The sequence below is a fragment of the Leptodactylus fuscus genome, chromosome 2 (assembly GCF_031893055.1).
Source record: "Leptodactylus fuscus isolate aLepFus1 chromosome 2, aLepFus1.hap2, whole genome shotgun sequence".
NCBI classification, from domain to species: domain Eukaryota; kingdom Metazoa; phylum Chordata; class Amphibia; order Anura; family Leptodactylidae; genus Leptodactylus; species Leptodactylus fuscus.
In genome coordinates this window covers 34,327,694-34,347,930 of record NC_134266.1, presented here as the reverse complement: position 1 = coordinate 34,347,930, position 20,237 = coordinate 34,327,694, and the positions used below count along the sequence as shown (strand labels likewise).

The 20,237-nt window shown below is 42.2% G+C and overlaps 1 protein-coding gene across 1 annotated transcript in view; it reads left to right on the top strand.

Annotated features, from left to right (window-relative positions):
• Window positions 1-20,237, top strand: part of LOC142194036 (uncharacterized) — a 64,836-nt gene that overhangs the window by 10,358 nt on the left and 34,241 nt on the right. The window contains exon 2 of the mRNA XM_075263064.1: window positions 16,630-16,748. Within this exon, the coding sequence (XP_075119165.1) occupies window positions 16,631-16,748 (118 nt within the window). The 5' untranslated portion in view covers window position 16,630. The remainder of the gene's footprint in view (window positions 1-16,629; window positions 16,749-20,237) is intronic.

Sequence of the window (20,237 nt, the reverse complement as noted above, 5' to 3'; positions counted from 1 at the left end):
AGCTGCACTCCGACCATGCCTTTGGCCTATGTCATTCCTATACTATACCCATAGGAATTTATTTTGCAGACCTATGCCAAAAGACTTGGTCACATGTGACGGTCTGGAAACTCTTTTTATGCGAGTACTAAAACCAACCAAACCTATGGGAGAATGTTTTCACACGATGGGGCATATTTATCAATAGACGTGACACTCTTTTCTGTCTATATTTATGCCCAAAATTTATGGTGCACGACATTCACAACATATTTATGAGCAGCGTGTGCCAGGAAGAATATCAAAATATGAAAAACTCGGAACGTTTTTGATAAATGTGCCACAGAATGGCCGGGTTTAGAAGTGGCTCACTTTATGGCACCTTTATGAAGCCGAAAAGAACGGATATGGCGCAGATTTTCTTGTGCAAAGTAGACAAAGTTTACAATATCATAAGCTTATTAATTTACACCAATTTACCTCATACGCCATAAGTTTCCGTCTTGCACCACATATTTGTCTTCTCAAAAAGCGAGAGATGATTTGAGTCTGCTTATGTCGCGCCAAAAATTGTAGGGTTTATGATGCGTGCACCAAATATCTTCCTTACAGCCTGTGAGTTACTGTAAAGCTGGGTTCACACTAGCATCGGTGTCTGACAGCTAGTGCCCAACGCTAATGTCCGCGGAAGATTTTAGCATCGGACACTAGCTGTGTCCATTACAATTTCCATTATTTCAAATGGGATATTATGTAGTGTCCTTAAAGGGGCTCAATCATGCTGATAGAGCCCCACATATGCGTGAATAACCTTTAAAAAGGCTATTCAGGCACCTTAAAAGTTATATTAAACTACCCCCCCCCCCCCCCCCCCCGTTTTAAAATAATACCCTAAAAAAGAATGTGATCTACTTACGCATCGTGCACGCTGGGCGGGCATTCAGGGTGTGTCTTCTTCTTCATCCACACCTCCTCTTCCTCCGATGTCCTTGGGACCCGTCCTCCGGCGCTCGCGAACTGACATTGATAAAAAAAATGGCCTGGGTGCATGCACAGTAGCATGCGGATTCTACTACGGCTACTGCGCAGACGCCCAGGTAATTTTTTTTAATCAATGTCAGTTAGCGAGCGCCGGAAGAGGACGGGACCGGAGGACATCGGAGGAAGAGGATGCGTGGATGAAGAAGAAGACACACCCTGAATGCCTGCCCAGCGTGCACGATGTGTAAGTAGATCATTCTTTTTTAGGTTTTGCTGATAGAGCCCCTTTAAGTGTCCATTTACAAAGATGTCCAATTTTTCAAGCAGACAGCAAAATCCTACATCACTATTGTGACAATTCCGTGTTTTTGTGCCTTTCGTGCCAGTCTCCTGACAATAAAAGTGGTGTGTGCCTACTGACAGTAGGAAGAAAATATATTAGAAAATTGTACAAATGTTATTATACTGTGGTTAACCTTTATATAGATAAGATCTACCCTTCGTTCACTTCTGCATTCGGTATTCCGTTTGGGGTGTCCGCATGAGGACCCCCTGAACAGAATACTGAACGCAACTGTAAGCGGTGTGCAGTAAAAGCACACGGACCCCATAGACTATAACGGGCTCCGCGCGCTGCCCGCATGAATCATGCGGACAGGAAAGTAGATTGCGGAGATCTGGCAGCAAACACACAGACTCCATTATACTCTATGGGGATCTGTGTGCTTTCACAGGCACACCGCGTGTAGTTGCACCCCATGCGGACTCCCCCGGACGGAATACCAAAGCTGATGTGAACGAGGCCTGAGGCCTGAGGCTGAGGCATCACGATGCAGAAACGCAGCTGTTTTTTGTTGCAGATTTTGATATGGCGTTTTAAAGTCAAAGCCAGGAGTGGATTAAGCAGAAGGGAGAAGTATAAGAACTTCCTACATATTTCCTTTTCCTTCTGTAGCCATTCTTGGCTTTGATTAAAAAAAACAGCAACAAAACCCCCCCCTGCGTTTCTGCATTTACTTCTTGTCACAGGTTCTCTCTTTGATCATTACAATGATCTCTATCCCACACAATGTATATACATCTATATACATCTATATATACTCTGCCTAAGATCTGATGGCTTATTCTTGTTCATAGACTGGTTACTCATTCGATAAGAAGTGTTTTTAAAATCTCCTATTTTCAGGCAGAATCTGTTATATAAACCATGGAGCTTGGTCTAATGCCAGCGGCTGGGAGACTGTGGGATGTGCCATATTGGCTGGTTTTACATATTGGCGGCTTCTTCCTCACATTGGAGTCAAAGTGGATTTTAAGATGATTCAGTGCAGAGTAATTGGGAACAGTTTTGCTTGTTTCCATTCAGGAATAGGAAGCAATTTTATTTTTTATCATAATAATTTTTTGCTCTTTTTCTACTTATTAATGTGAATTTGCTCACAAACAACCTATAAGATTTTTTTTCACGATATGAGAAGTGGAGAGGAATAACATTATAATTTAGGATGGAATTGAAGGGGTTTTTCCATGGCATAGCCACAGGATATGACTTAATTGTCTAATACATCTCTAATATATCCCTAATATATAGATAATATATCTATATGTCTCAGACTAGTAGTCTGAGACATTCCTTTCTGCATTCAAACTGGCAAGTGGGGCTTAAAGGGGATGTCCGGGCAAAAATGTTTATTTTCTAAATAGGCCGGGGAGGTGAAAACAATTTAAAAGAAATCATACTCGCCTTTACCTGGTGGTCCGGTCCTACCAGTCCATTGTTGTCTTTTGGTGGAGGTCTCTACCGCACATGATCATTGAGGCCAATCAGTGGCCTCAACAAAGGATATGTGACCCTTCTGCTAAAACTGCTGATTGACCTCAGCGGACACGTGACCACTTGACGCTGCAGTTACAAGCGCTGGGGACAACAATGTACTGGGAGGATTGGACCACGCTGAGAGACACTGGAGCACTAGAGACATGTGATTGTAAATTATTTGCCTGGACAATCCCTTTAAGTTTGCAGTGCTTGCAATCTGAGGCCAGAAAGTGGTGTTTAGCTGGTCTTACACGACCGTAGTGGTTTTTGCGGTCCGCAATTTGCGGATCCGCAACACAAATTTCACTTTAAAAAGTGCATCCACAACGTTCCGTGTGTATCAGTATTATGCGGATCCGCAAAAAACGAAACACACCACAAAACACACATGTTGATATCCGCAATTGCGGATATACACTGATGTATGTTCAGTGTATATCCGCAAAAATGCACGTGCCCATAGACTTCTATTGGACCTTCCATGCCGTGCCGTGCCGTAAAAGCACGGCCATTACGGACATGCGGTATATATGCGGACATATACGGACATGCGGCGTGCCACACCACTGACAAAATCTACGGTCGTGTAAGAGGCCTCATAGAAAATTATGGGACCGTAAATGGTCCGCAATTTTGAACCCTCAATTGCGGACCATTTGCGGTGCAAAACTACGGTCGTGTAAGACCAGCCTTAGACTTGTCTTACACAACCGTAGTTTAAGACCGCAAATGGTCCGCAATTGCGGGTTTTAAATTGCGGACCATTTGCAGACCCACTGTCTTTCTATGCAGTCTCTTGCACCACCGTAGATTTTGTCCATGGTGTGGCGTGCTGTAACTATGATCCGCAATTGCGGATGTCAACATGTGTGTTTTGTGGTGTGTTTTGTTTTTTGCGGATCTGCATAATACTGATACACAAGGAACGTTGCGGATATACGTGTAAGACCAAACCGTAGTGGTTTTTGCGGTCCACACGGACGTCTGCGGAATGAGTTTTTAGAGTGAAATTTGTGTTGCGGAACTCAAAAACCACAATGGTTTGGTCTTACACGTGTATCTGCAATGTTTCGTGTGTATCAGTATTATGCAGATCCGCAAAAAAACAAAACACACCACAAAACACACATGTTGACATCCGCAATTGCGGATATACACTGATGTATGTTCAGTGTCTATCCGCATAACTGCACGCACCCATAGACTTGTATGGGACAGTCCGTGCCGTAAAAACACGGCCATTACGGACATGCGGTATACTGTCCAGACCACGGTTACGGCACGCCACACCACGAACAAGATCTATTTAAGTATCAGGAAATCCTTGAAATGTACTCGAAAGGAACTGTGCAATACCAGTGAAGTGTATGACATGGCGGTATTGCATAATATTCCTGTAACTAATCTGTCACATCCCTGTCATTATTCACAACACTTGGATTAGGATGTTATCAGGTTTATCAAGGCAATTTAAAACCCGCAATTGCGGACCATTTGTGGTCTTAAACTATGGTCGTGTAAGACCTGCCTTAGACAATGAGACTATGGGGGACCACAGCCACATTAGACACACCAAACAGCAATGGTAGAATCTGGGACAGCAGCCGCGAAAGGGACGGCATTAGGTTTGTTATCTAAGTAGTTACATTTTTACTTTGATCCTGAGAGCTGTCTTGTAGGAAATTCAAGAGTTCCTCGGAGCCCCTTCACTACTGACTGCAGACACTGTGGCCACAAGTGGAGAGTTAGGTAAATAATAATCTAGCACTCCTTGAGATTGCACTTGAAGTGTTTAGCCAGTTAATATTTCACTTTTATTCATTGTTTATGATTTCTTACCTAATTATGGTTATATATAAAGACATAATCACTTACGTATGACCTGGCCTTGATAAACCTGATAACATCCTAATCCAAGTGTTGTGAATAATGACAGGGATGTGACAGATCAGTTACAGGAATATTATGCAATACCGCCATGTCGTACACTTCACTGGTATTGCACAGTTCCTTTCGAGTACATTTCAAGGATTTCCTGATACTTCCTCGGGACATGCTCAAATATTTCCCCTAAATTAGTAACGTTCTGTGAACTATACAAAGGCAAACCTTAGGATGACCTGCCACTTGAGTTGTTCTCAGCATAGACCGGCAAACTTTTCTCAAAAGTTGTGTCATTTTTTTGCAGTTTCTAACCTAACACTCGACAACGTTTTTGACGTAGGTACTGACACATCAATGACGGCAAGTTCTGCTTTTTGATGATTTTGTCACACCATTCGACATACTTTCATTCTGTGTAAAATCGTGCCACTGTTTTCTAACTTGTGCAAATTTTTTTTAAAGGTCTTATTTCACGAACGGGCCAATATCCCGCCTTGCCCACATTTACAAAGCAACTTGCACGACGCAAGGGGTTAATAAACCCGTCCCACAGCAGATAAAACGCTACTTCAAAGTAAAATTTTCGCCAGATAAAGGAACATTCTTTTGGATTTGTGCGCACAATAATCTACAAGCATTTATGACACAGCTGGAAAGACAGCCGTACACTTGAGACAGCAATTTCTCCCAACTCCGCCATCAATGTCAACACCAGATTCATCTTAATTTTTATGTAGAAAGAAGAATAAAGCGCGGCCAGACATCTCTGATAAGAGCTGATAAGAGTAGAAATGCTTAGACTATATTTTGAGTATATTCCCCAACCTAACCTTGTAGAGTATTGTAATAAAGAAGCAAATACAGACACTGAAAATTTGTTGCACGGCAGTGTGAATTCCACTCAAGCCAATCTAGACTCTAGTGTTACAATACAGATTTACAGTACAATGAGTGTTTTATCTTTTGCAATGCAGTATTGGAAATCTGTGGCCAAATCTGCACATAACAAAGTCCAAGGAGATAAAAAATGAAAACTGAAAACGGAAATAAACCTCTCAGTGCGCTCACCATTTGGTAGAGGTTTGTTATTTTTGTATGCTGCTACAGTGTACGGTGATGATGGCTTCTATTCAATCCACATATATACAGTATATACTTAGTGGCAGCCTCTTCCAGCCATCGATGAAAAAAAAAATCTTTCCAGTGTAAAAGATGCTCAAAAATGTGACCCAACCTGTGCAAATATGTATTTTCTGTCTTCTTAAGCTGACACAGTTGTTAGCTCATTGTTCTTAAAGGGGTTTTCCAAAGTATTTTATTGCTATTTATTTTTATACCGATAAAAAAAAAATTGTGCTGAAATGAATTTTTTTTTTTAGTTGAGACCTCATAAAGGTATACTACCCTTTTGCAGAATTGTGTGAGCAACATAATCTCTTTTGCAACCACTTTATTAGCGGTACTGATCATGTGCCATCCATTGTACACATGACTTAAGTTGTTACCCACAATCTACTATGAATGTGATGTCACTACTGATGATTGTAATATTTGTCTAAAGTTTATTGACTGCCAGAGCAGCCAGGAGGAAGTGGGGACTGGTCCTGATAACCAGACAAGGCAGCACCTGGTTCACACATATGATCACAGAAGTGATTACCGTATTTTTCGGACTATAAGACGCACTTTTTTCCCCCCAAATTTGGGGGGAAAGAAGGGTGCGTCTTATAGTCCGAATGTGGCCGCAATACAGACCCTGTAATAGAAAGGCGGATGCCGGGGAGGGTTAGACGCCGGCACAGGTGCTGGGGCCTGAGACATCACTACGCTCCTGCCCTGCAGGAAGCCAGCAGCGGCAGGAGCGATGCTGTTATTCCACTCCTCCCTCCCCCCTCCCCGCAATAGCAGCCTCCCCCCCCCCCCTTCCCGCAATAGCAGCATCGCTCCTGCCGCTGCTGGCTTCCTGCAGGGCCCCAAACTTCCAATAATGCATACAGTAGGCACATGAGCATCAAAACTCAACTATTGACCAATGCTGTGGACCATATAGTGAACAAATGGCGCCTGGATACACTATGGGAAGAAGGCAGTGGCTGGCAGAGGCAGTGCAATGTTCTGGGCAAATTTCACTCAGAAACTTTAAGGGTTAGTTCACATGGGTAAAGGGGGGCGTATTTTGATCCTGATTTTGACACAGGAAGCCACGTCAGAATAGGACCAAAATACGCCTGCTGCGACTTCCAACAGTTGCGGCACTCCGGGCCTGAGTAGGCCCAAATGAATGGGCCTAGACCGGAGCGTGCTACCGCGAGGCGGATGATGCAGCTGAATCAGCCGCGGAATCTGCCTGAAGAAAGGCCAGCTTGCTTCTTCTTTCTGTGAGTGGCAACATGCCGGTCACGGAAAAAAGTAAGCTAGCGGTCTACATAGACCGCTATTGTGAGAGGACAGATTATGACGTGGATTTAGCGCCAAAATCCGCCCCCTCTTGCTCCGTGTGAATGGGGCCTAAAGCTTCATGCACAGGACCGAGGCTCTTCTGATAGTGGTCTGATACTGTGTTCTAATCCAAAGATTACAGAGCATGTTCTATCCTGCTTCATGACGTTGGAATGGAACGGAACTCCCTCCCCATGAAGGCACTCGAATGACATTCGGATTTCATTGGAGTGCATTCCGACCGAGGGTCTTCCGATGCCTCCATTCCGCACTGATACTTTATTGGACCTCCTCTATATTTATTGGAATACAATGGAGCATTGGAGCATCAGAAAACACTTGGTCATGTGCATGAAGTCATCTTTGAGCAGGATAATACACGGTGTCATACTGTAAAAAAAAAATTAGGAATAGTTTAAGGAACTTGACAGAGAGTTCAAGGTATTGACTCGGTCTCCAAATTCCCTAGAGGTCAGTCCAGTGAGCATATGTGGCATGTGCTGGAGAAACAAGTCCGCTTCATGGAGGCCTTAACTCACAGCTTACAGTACAGAAATTGTGGAATCCATTAATGGGTAGCACAAGGGGGAGCTACAGAATGGGATAACCTTTGTTATATTAGATTTTAATTGTTTACACAGGCAGAATGACATAGACTGCCATAGTATCTTTGTTTAAAAAAAAAAAGTGGAAAATTGGTAGAACAAAAGCTAACGTAATGCAAATTGATGCTATTTGCCTAAACAGTATCCGCTTATATCAAAAGTGAACTAAACAGGATTGTCCAGGATAACAAAGCAGTAAACTACGGTGGGAATCTAGAAAAGGCCTGAAAATAAGATTTTGTACTCCTAGGAATATTCACAGTGATAACATTATTTCAGCAACTTGCACAGAATGGTGGAATCTATAATGCAAGTCATTATGTACAGAATTTCTTAAAGAAATAAAACGATCCTTATCATATAAGATTTTACAGCACCGTACTAACCTGCGCAAGGCGCAAAGGTTTCAGTGTGATAGCACACCTCAAGGAAGGTGAATGGCCTCATTGATTTTCAATACGCGCTCCCTTTGCTTTTCGTTCACATCGTTGCATGGATCAGATTTGTGTGCAGACAGAAACAGTGTATGATAAATGTTTGGTTTGCTGTTTTTCATTAATGTTTAACCCTTTCTTTTAAATAGCTATACTAATGTATCCTGATGACCGTTTAGCCGACAGTAGGAAGTAACTGTAGGGTGGTGATAGAAGCGATGTCAGTGGCACGCTGTGCTGAAGAAGGGTCCCGACCCCATTACAGTGTAGGCTGATAAACTTTGCGCCCTTTGATGTCAGGGCTTGATAGTGTAATTTCTTAACAAGTGGCGTTACGGTGTCATAACCTACATCGGACCTAGTCTATGGGGGGAAAAAAATGAAAGAAAATTTAACCCTTTTCTTTTAAAAAAAATAAAAAATAAATTACTTTGCTTCACCACTTTCTGAAATCCATATAAATCCCCCTTCACCGCTATAGGACATTATGAACACCTTTGCAAAAATTTGAAAAGATACCCCAGACTATAGTAGCCCCCTAGACCATTGTCCCATAATAACTTTGGGCCTTCGGCGTTGCGTCAAATTTTAAACCTTTCACAGGGTTGTCCAATTTCCTGGCCAATGCCTCCTCCCCCTACAAAAGTATTTTTTCATGTTTTCTTTAGCCTCACTTGGCTGTAAAAGTACTCAGGAAGGTCGGGTCATTTGGTCAATAGCTAATTGTTGGTTTGTTTAGCTGCTTTATTGTGCTTGTCAATGGTTAGTGTGTCAATGGTTCCCTGCTAGTATGCGTAGAGGTAAAGCTGTAGCTTTTCTACTGCCCCTCCTGTACATCATGTAATAGTGTACCGTGTGTAATAATATCCAGTTTGTTTCACATTCATAATGCGATATGACTGAGCTTTACAAGAATAAGTGTTACTAGGCCGTCTATCATGTACAGTAAATACATGACTTGCACTGACTTGCCAATGCTTATAACAGTTCTTTTGTACAACTTCGCACAGAGGATCTCTCCAGACAAATAAACAGGACCTTTCACCACCTCCACCAGTTCAATCACTTTTTATTCTTTACTAGTCGTTGCTTCACTGATTCTGGTGCAGTTGAATTTTTTTCTCTAGCCCCCACCATTCCTGAGCACTCAGTACATTTCAAATTTCCCGCTTATGCATAGGCGCCGCTATTTTGTGGTGAATTGCTGCCACCCAGAACGAGATCCAGGGACTGCGATCTGTTGTCATTGACAGCCTATTGAAGACTTCCAGGCTTGAGTGGCATAGAATTGTATATAAAGCACTGTGTATTGCACGAGTTGCAATTTTACAAAGCATTGCAATGCATTGTATTAGTGATCAGACCCCCTGGGGTACAAAAACATAAATAGAATGAAAAAATTCAAATCTCCCCCCCCTTCCCTAGCACACAAGTAAGGGCTAATTCACAGGGGCAAAATGGTCAGGATTATGGCGCGGAATCCGCGTCAAAATCCTGGTCAAAAAAACACCTCCCATTGAAATCAATGGGAGCCGCTCATTTCCTTTTCCTCGAGCGGTTTTTTTCCTGATCACTGAAAAAAGAAGCGAGCTACCCTTTCTTCAGGCGGATTCGCCTTATGACACCACCCTGTGGACTAGGTCCATTCATTTGGTCCTAATCCGGAGAGAGGAAAGCCGCGACGGAATGTGTCATTGCAGAACCCCGTGTGAACTAGCCCTAAAAGTAAAAACATTAAAGTGAAACACATACACATTACTTATTACTAGAGTGTGAAAACGCCAGGTCTTCAGACTTTACTAGAGTGCCCAAATTGGTATAAATAAAAAGTACATCTGGCCCTGCAAAAAAAAAGAAAAAAAGACGCCTTATGCAAAAGTCTAAAAACGTTATGGGTGTCAGAATAAGGGGTTAAAATGTAAAAATATATAAATTTGGTATCCCTGGACTGTACCGACCCATTGAATACAGGTGATGTGTCCCTTTGGCTGCACAGAGAATACCGTAAAAACAAAGCCCGTTAGAAAGTCGCAAAACCCAGTTTTTAGCCAAGTCCACCCTTTTCTCCTTTTTTTAAATTTTATTTTTTTTACAGCTTCTGTTTGTCAGCGTATTGTAGAGATTACTGTCTGGTGCTTTGCCTTGACATTACAAAATAACTAGTTACATAAATGATTCCAAATTGTGACCAGTTTCAGAATGATTTATTAGTAATAGAGAGGTGTAACATAAGGTAAGATGAAGCATTATTTGATTTTAGTAAATTTCTTCACCTGATCATGGCTAGATTTTTATCCACTGAAAGTAAACAATAAAGGTTCCTATTGATTGACTGTATTACCAAGGCTGATATATTTTGGGTACACAGTGTGCCCATTTCCTTATTGTAGAAGTATTGTATACTGTATAACATAACATTTGTTTTTTCCTATTACCATGTGTGTATCCAGTGTGGAAGTTCTGTTTCCTGTTATTAACTTCAACATATCCAATGGTTTTGTGACACTTACCTCTGATTTTCATGTTTGGTCACAGTCCACGTTATACAGAATATTTCATAGAAACAAACTTTGCACAAATCACTAGTACAGTGTGTATACAGGAGGAATATCACTATTTCTAGTAGTTATATCACTACAGGCAGAAACCTGGCAAAGCCCATAATAGTCTATGGGGCCCGCAGCTAACTGCTTATTAAGCAGAGAAGGTTTTCGTTTTTCAGGTCCCCAAGCGAGGCTAAAGAAAGGAAACTTTGGACACTAGTGTGAACCTAGCGTAAGCCTGTCTTTCTTCTCTTCTCTGCTACACTTCCTGCTTACTCCTCCCCCGCCATGAAGTCTGTATGAGAGGGATCTAGCAGGGATCTTCAGAGTGAAAGTCATTTGAGCAGAGGAAGGAGGAGCAGGCAAACTACCTTAATAAGAGCAGATAGAGGCATTTTCCTCTGATAAGATATACAACCCCAATTCCAAAAAATTTTCACGCTGTGTAAAATGTAAAGAACACAAGAACGTAATGATTTGGAAATCTCATATAACAATATTTTAGTCACGATTGAACCTAGAACACATATTGGAAGGTGAAGTTAGACATGTTTCGATTTCATTGGAAAAAAAATGATGGCCGCAACGCTTAAAAAAGTTGGGACAGGGTAATCTCTACCATTGTGTGAGATGAGGTCTGTAAATGTCTGGGAAGTGAGGAGACCTATTGCTGGGGTTTTATAGAGGAAAGTTATCCAGTTCTTGTCTGATGTACCTGTTCAAAAGTCCTAGATCTTCATTGCCAGATATTTTATATTGCTGAAAGATCTGGACTGCAGGCTGCTACTTCAACACCCGGACTCTTCTTCTGCAACATCATGTTAGCATACCTCCCAACTTTTCAAGAACTAAAAGAGGAACAAATTTAGTCCCCCCCACTTTTATATTGACTCCGCCCATTCTCATTCATTTTCCATGTTCCCCCCCACAGTATAATCCTTCTACAGTCACCCGTAAATTATATGCCCCCCCTCCATCTCTCCCCCAGTTTCATGTCCCCCCATCTCTGTCCCCAGATTCATGTCCCCCCATCTCTGCCCCAGATTCATGTCCCTTCATCTCTGCCCCCAGATTCATGTCCCCCCCATCTCTGCTCCCAGATTTATGTCCCCCCATCTCTGCCCCCAGATTTATGTCCCCCCATCTCTGCCCCCAGATTTATGTCCCCCCATCTCTGCCCCCAGATTCATGTCCCCCCATCTCTGCCCCCAGATTCATGTCCCCCCATCTCTGCCCCCAGATTCATGTCCCTACATCTCTGCTCCCAGATTCATGTCCCCCCATCTCTGCCCCCAGATTCATGTCCCTACATCTCTGCTCCCAGAATCATGTCCCCCCATCTCTGCCCCCAGATTAATGTCCCCTCCATCTCTGCCCCCAGATTCATGTCCCCCCCATCTCTGCCCCCAGATTCATGTCCCCTCCATCTCTGCCCCCAGATTCATGTCCCCTCCATCTCTGCCCCCAGATTCATGTCCCCCCATCTCTGCCCCCAGATTCATGTCCCCTCCATCTCTGCCCCCAGATTCATGTCCCCCCCATCTCTGCCCCCAGATTCATGTCCCCTCCATCTCTGCCCCCAGATTCATGTCCCCCCCATCTCTGCTCCCAGAATCATGTCCCCCCATCACTGCCCCCAGATTCATGTCCCCCATCTTCCCCCAGATTCATGCCGTTTCCCCCCCTTTATCTGCCCCCAGTTTCATGGACCCCCTTCATTATGTTCCACCTTAATGTTTAACACAAAAAAACACTTATACTCACCTTTTCCTTGCTCCCCTGCCGCTCTCTCCGCAGTTTCACTTACAGAGTTGTAAGCGCTATGTGACGTCATCACATCGCGCTTACACATCCACTAGTTGGAGCGCTGCAGCAAAGCAAGGAGCTGAACTGTGACAGCTCCTTGCTTTAGTCGCGTATGTATTCAACTCAGATCTGCGTCCTCTGGACGCAGATCTGAGTTGAAATCAGGACATACCTCCCGCCAACCGGGACCGCGGGACAGGACACCGAAATCGTGAATGTCCCGTGGAAATCGGGACGGTTGGGAGGTATGTGTTAGTGTGATGGATCTAATATGTGTTTTTAGCCTTGTCATGCTGAAATTCAAGACCTTCCCTGAAAGAAACATTGTATGCGTGGGAGTATATATTGTTCTGAAACCTGTAAGCCCAGCTATGATTGTGTCACGATGTGTAAGCTGCTCATGCCATAGGAACTACTGCAACCCCATAGCTTCAGATATGCCGCCTTTTAAAGCGAGTGTTGATAACAAGTTGGATGGTCCCTCTCTTCTTGAGTCCGCAGGACACGGCGTCTTTGGTTTCCATAAAGAATTTCTAAGGCTCCATTCACACGGAGTAACGCCAGGTGTTTTTTGTGCTTATTTTGTGCTTATTTTTACGGCTGTAAAAAGACGTTTCCATTGAGTTCTATAGAAAAATACGTCCGTTTTTTTACGTCCGTTTTTTGCATCCGTTTTTTTGCGTCCGTTTTTTTACTCAATGGAAACGTCTTTTTACAGCCGTAAAAATAAGCACAAAATAAGCACAAAAAACGCCTGGCGTTACTCCGTGTGAATGGAGCCTAATATTGATTCTTGTGTCCACAGAACAGTTTTTCATTTTGTGCAGTTCCATTTTAAGTGACCTTTGACCCAGAGGAGATGGGGCATTTGTGGATTGTTTTACTACATGGCTTCTTCTTACAGCTTTAACTTGCATTTGTGGATTGTGTGATGAACTGTGTTCGCAAGCAGTGATTTTCAAAAGTGTGACTGATCCCATGCAGAGATTCCCATTACCCATTCATGCCTGATTTTAATGCAGTGTTATCTGAGGGCTTATAGATCGCGAATATCCAATATTGATCAATCTTTTTCCATGTGCACATGGATTTCACCAGATTATCTGAAATTTATGACAATACTATGTACTGTGATGGAGGGATGTTGAAATTCTTTGCAGTTTTATGTTGAGAAACATTTTTCTGTTCATTTATGGAAGGTTTGCTGAAAAGTTGCTGTAGGTGTCATTGTGTGCAGAGGGCAAACACATCCAAAAGGTGGCACTAGAGCAAATATTCCTTTTTCCATCAAGGAAAACCTATTTGCATATTCTTTGCCCATAATTCTTAGCAAAGCAGGTATAGTCTATAAGACCCTGTACACCCAAAGATGTCCTGCAAAGGCAGACTCCTAAGGCCGGGTTCACACAGGGCTTTTTGGTCCGGAACCTGAGGCAGAGGCCACTTCAGGTTGTGGACCAAAATACGGGTAGCTGGGACTGGATGCCGTGGAATGTAACCATCATCTAGTCGCGTACTCCGCTCCGGATTAGGCCTAAATGAATGGACCTAGTCGGGAGGGAGTGTCTTCACCTTGAGACGTCCACCTGAAAGAATGAGCATGTTGCTTCTTTTTTCCGGGAGCCGGAACAAACCGCTCCCAAAAAAGAGAACTGACCGGCTCCCATTGATTTTAATGGGAGCTGTCTTTTTGGTCAGGATTTTGAGGCGGATACGACCTCAAAATCCTGAACTTACCCTTAAGGAGCCAGTGCTCCTCCAGACTCTATGACGTCTATGGACTTTCACCTAAATTTGTTTTTTCCATTGACTCATGGGTAAAGACTGGGATTATAATAAGGGCCATAAAATTACCACTTCGCTGATAATCCAGTAATGAGATGGTATTATTGTATATACTTTTTTTCCCATTCCTGTATAGATATTCTAAAGAAGATAATACGTTTAGACCTCCAGTGAATGGTGTATTGCTTTGGTTAATAACAGGGTTATGTCAGCCCTTTATTATGCTCTTTATCAATGTTAAAGCGTTCTTAGAAGAGGGATATAATAAACCTTTTATTTTTAATGAGAGGAGGAGAGCGAGTGGCGTATTCTGTGCTCGCATCCTGTATCCTGTGTGACCCTGCGCAGTCCAGAGCACAATACACCTGTAATAGACACTCATTGTCCTGGTCTGCTGAAGGACTCAAGCCGGCGATGACACCAGCCGTGGGAGTCTTCCAAAATCTTTATTCGAGCTCCTCCAGCTAAGCTTGTCTCTTTTATTAATCATCTATTTAGTGCTCATTCCTGTTGATCCTATTACACAGGGCTGAATACGCCCAGCACACAAAAACATCAGATATAATGGGCAAAGTGCATACTCAAAACCATTGTAAGCTCTCCCATAGACAAGAGCTTTGTATCATAGGGTTTATTATACTGTAATATCATTTTTTTGCCGCTTCCTAACTCTGTAGCTCATATAAATGCATAAAATTTACTTTACAGACTCCTTACCCGTTATAAAAAGCCTACAAATATTATCTACGGCCTTATTTAATTAGCAAAATCTTACAAAAGTTTCACTTTCAGTGGCAAAGGTTGAAAACCATGCTGGAACATGCAGAAAAAATGTACATTATGTGTTGTGGGTTTTTTCTTCAGAGTGTAGATAGGATTAGATTATATCTCTGCCACTACATTAGCCACTAGTGATTTTGCAGCAGTGTTACAGAATCTGAGACCTGGTTCTCATCTGCGCATGGGTTTCTGTTCAGGTAGTCCACTTGGCGACCCCCGAACGGAAACCTAATCCGCCTACAAAAACGGTTACCTTAGGAAACCTGCGGCTGCCATAGACTATAATGGGGTCCATGTGGTTTCCGTTCGGTTTCCGCACAAAACATGCGGAAAGAAAAGTCCTGCAAGCAGCACTTTTCTCTCTGCAAGTTTTATGCAGAAACCACATGGACCCCATTATAGTCTATGAGGTCTGCGATGTTTCTTAGTTAACAGCTTTTTAATGCATATAGCTTTCCATTCTGGGATACCCAAGTCGACTCCCTGAACGAAATACCAAACACAGATGTGAATACTGAATAATATGCATATCCTATCAGAATGCCAAGGCTCCATCATGTGCCCACTGCATTCAGAATGGAGGATTCCCAAGCACAAAAAAATAATCTACCTGCCACTCTCTTCCTTAAAACGCTAAATGTTTGTTATTGGTTACTTTACCACCATTTTCAGAAGCCATATAGATACCAGGTAAGGCTAAGTCTACACAACTGTCATTACAGTCCGTTGCTCTCATCCTATGTCGGACTGAAACAGCAATAGAATGACTGAGGTAGACAGAGCCCCCTTGTGTGTAAAAAAACGTGATGGAAGCTGCAGGACTTTTTCTTCCTTTTGAAGAAATCTTCTGTCATGTCTTTTACAGACAGGGGAGTATTCTGCCTGCGTCACTTATTCTATTGTCACATAAGTCTGTTGTTTTTATCCTGTGACGCAGCAGAAGAGTGTAATGTGAACTTAGCCTTAGGCAGACAGGCTTTAAACCTGAATAGCATTTGCCTTTGGGCAGTAATAGATGAGTCAGTTATCACGAAAAACATATATACTTGGTATCATCATACTCGAAAAAATTTGATGATTGTTCCATGTGGTAACCTTTAGAGTTTTTTGTCCGTTTCTTCTATATATTGCCAAGAATTTGAAGGCTGTGTTGAGGTGTTCCATTTTGACGGGATAAGGAAGGACTATATGTCCTCCAAAAATGAAGACAAAACTATTGTTAGGCAATGAATTAGGATATATATATATATATATATATATATATATATATATATATATATATATATATATATATATATATATATATATATCCCATTCTGGCCAATTTTGTAGGATACAAGCCTATAGAGCTATAACAGGAGTGTAGCAACCTACAGGGAATTGGTTTATTTTAACCCTTGTCTCCATGCGCTTTATTGAACACTTAATATGCCCACATTATAAAAGAAGGTGAAACTATGCCCAGAATGTTTTTCTTTCCTCTTCATCCCGCGCTGCGAATACTCGTTGTGAAATATTTCCCTTATGACTGACAGTATTGGAAGGTAATGTCTAGTGTGTCTTGTGTTTTACAGGATGTCGCTCCATGGTTTCCAGAGTGCAATAATCGACAAAACAAAGCATCGTCCTGTGAAATTAAAGAATATTCAGCCGCTATGTATACTGATGTGTATTCTGACTATCCCAGAAATAGGTAAGATGTGCAAGTTCACCATCTTAAGACGTTCTGTTTTTGTCATCTTAGAAGCTATCTTAAGCAAATATGGCATGCAAAGGAGATTAAAGGCAACCTGTCATCAGTTTTATTCCACCCTGAACAATGGCAGGATTACAGCGTAGACTTCCTCTTTACAAGTTCTACTCTGAAATGTAACAGATTCAAAGAAAACATGGGGGGAATGAATTGGTTTTACTGCAGAATCTGTTGTTATGCATTTTTTTTTTGGCAGGGTCAAAGGTTAGCAGAAAGGGACATGGCTTCCCAGATTCATTTTTGGTGCAGGGAGGGTGGCCAGTAAAGGAACCAGTTTATTAAATTAGGCTCATCTCCACACCCCATAGGGGGTCAAGGCTAGCGTAGGAAATGCCAACCGTGTGCAAAATACTACGACTTACCCGGCATTTTCAAGATAATATAGCTTTATGAATAGTTAGGCACAAGGAGAAGTGTTTGCTCTCTGGCTGCACATGGGCTTGTCGGGCGCTCCTTGGAGTGATCAGGGTCCTTGTGACAAGGTGTCCGCCATCGATATATTCTAGCAAAGATCCACAGCACTCGCCTGTGATGTATACAAAGATTATTAGTGTTTAGTTCTGTGGATGCCGACACATTTATAACCGACTCTGTGTAAAAGCCATCTTTTGGGTGGGAAAACCCGCGGCGTTTACCCCACATGAGACCCTCAGCCTAATACAGTTTGTTGGCTATTGTTTTTTTTGTAGGATAAGTGTTTATGACTTACATGAGTGAATACCAATCTGTATATAGAAAGTACAAATATCAGTTTTTCTGTTTACACCCATATGAAGAATGTACAGTGCTGGACTCTGAAGGGGAGTTTCAAGGAGTGTAAGTGCAGCTCGGCACTTAGTATCTTCTTGAACTTTGTCCAGCGTCTCGATTCTCAGAGTATAGCCCCAGGGACAGATCTATGTAATATTTGTGCCAGTGCTTGCATCCCAACTCACCTTACAAAAATGTTGGTGGCTAGATAAACTCGATTTCAGTTCCAGGAAATGGTGTTGTCACATAACCCGTCACCTAGCTTATCTATATAGTATACACCTATTTGTGCCTAGAAGCAGGTGTGTATGGTTATTCCTGTCTGTAAAGTAAGGACAGAGGTAAGCAAGACTAATAATATACAATGTCACGTCTGCAGACAATAGAAGGTAGATTTCAAAATACGTGACTAAGAAAGGAATGTGGCAGCTTTTGGTGTAAAGCTGGAGTTATTGTGGGTGGGTAGATACTTCGCAGCGTGTACAGGATGTCTAAACTTATCTTTTCTGAACACGCAGTTACTGCACCTGTAGGGAACAACGTCATTGACTGCTTGAGGGTTATCTAACATAAGGATTCAGGCGACATTTCATGTAGGACGAAAGAGAAGTGAAACGTTTGACATTCTAAATGAAATACGGTTACGGAAAAAATGTCTGCCTCTTACAGTCAATGCAAAGTGAATGGGATTCTAGCGAATCTCATCCACACAATGCAGAAAAATATGTGCAGCGGAAATGGTGTGATTTCCAAAATCGTTGCAGATTCAGAAATTGTAGCATGTCAATTTTATCTACGGAAACGCCAGTGGTTTCGCTTTAGGTATAATAGAAACAGAAAGGAAACCTCTGCAGACTTTTTTTGCAATTTAAATTTTTGTTGCAATTTTCTAACAATACAACAAGGCCTGAAATAGACCAATAGTACAGAAAAATACAAAAAAAAGCAAAGCAGACCGGAGGGGAGAACCCCAAACTGACCTAAACCAACAAAGGTACGGAATCTTTAAGAAGAAGAGGGAGAAGAGGAAGAAAGAGTGAAAGTGGAGGGAAAGGAGAACTAGAGGAGAGGAAGAAAAGCAGAGGGGAAAAATAAAAACGGGGGGGGGGGGGGGGTAAGGGTAAATATCGGGAGTCGAGCAAAAGACAAACCATATTAGGGCCCGGCAAGCAAGCCTTGTCAGGTTCCCGTCAGAAGGACCAAGAATAAATAACATAAGGACAGAGATTAGCATAACAGTGGTAGTATCCGTGTGGCCGCCCTGCATTGGGTATTCTGCTCAGGCCTAAGAGGAAGGCCCAGAGCCTGGGAGCGTCTGATATTCACTAGAGCATTGAGATTCCAACCAATAAAAGCAGGTTGTATTGAAGACTTCAACCGTGTCATGCACGAAAGAGATGAGGTTATCTGCAGACATTCAGAGAAAAGCGCTGCAGGAAAAACCGCAATGTATTTCTGCGGTCATCATATGTAAGTGGGAGAAAATAAGAAAGTTCTGCTGAAAATATAATAACTTTTTTTTTACATTGGGAACTGTTTTTCTAAAAATTTGGATACTTATTTCAATATATTTTTCTGAATAAATCTATAAAAAAACTGAAATTTTTGTGCTTAATTAGAATTTGTCATCACTTGGAAGGCGCCCAAGCATCACATTTTTAAAGGAAATTATAGCATTCAGTTACCATGCTTGTGGCTTTTGGATCCAGCGATGGCAAATTAAAATAAATGTACTGGCCTACAATTTCCATTTGGAGATCTGTGAAGGGGAATGAATGATTCTTTGACTTATTTGAAGAAATTTCTAAAGGGCTTTGTGAAGACTCACTGTCACTTTATTTTTATGGTATTCATGGCGTAAACTAGATCAGTTCACTAGATATTATGACTCCTCAACACTGAAACTGAATCAAGAAGGAAAAGTCGTGGGATTATGGAAATCACAGGATCCGATAAACATGTTACTCTAGGTTCACTATTTGGATCTGTTTGGGGACCTGAAAAATGGAAACCCAATCAGCTTAAAAAGTGCTTACCCACGGAAAACCCCCGGACCCCATTGACTATAATGTGTTTTGCTGTGCACCATAATAGCCTGTGAGAGTGGAGGTATGAGGTCAATGCAACGTCTGCAGCTGGATATCTGGCTTGTAGCCATTCTAGGCTTGGGACATGATACCCAATTCACTTGTAGCACAGAATATGACTATCACTATACGTGATTCTTCCAGTCAGATGATCTGGTTTGCCTCCACACACCTTGCACTGTCATTCCCATTTGTGGGACATACAACATTGAGCAATGCTGATATCTCTCACCCTAGGCTACTGTCCTAATTTGGATTTGCAATTGCAGATCATATTATGGACCCATTCATTTCTATCGGCCCTTACACACAGCTGTAGTTTTTGTGTCTGGGCCGTAGTGAAGAGTCACAAAATATGGAGCAAGTCCTATACCTTGGTCCATTGCATCAATGTATGGGTCGGGTCAGTGAGAAGCACAGATGATATACAGATATCAATCTTAGGGAGCCTTCACACGGCGTAAATGCAGGTGTATTTTTGCAAAATACACGTGTAAAAATAAGACTCCCATTGATTTCAATATTTTTTACACGTGTAAAAATACGCCTGTAAGGGGGAGTTCACACGATGTAACGTGCCGCGTAATCTGCC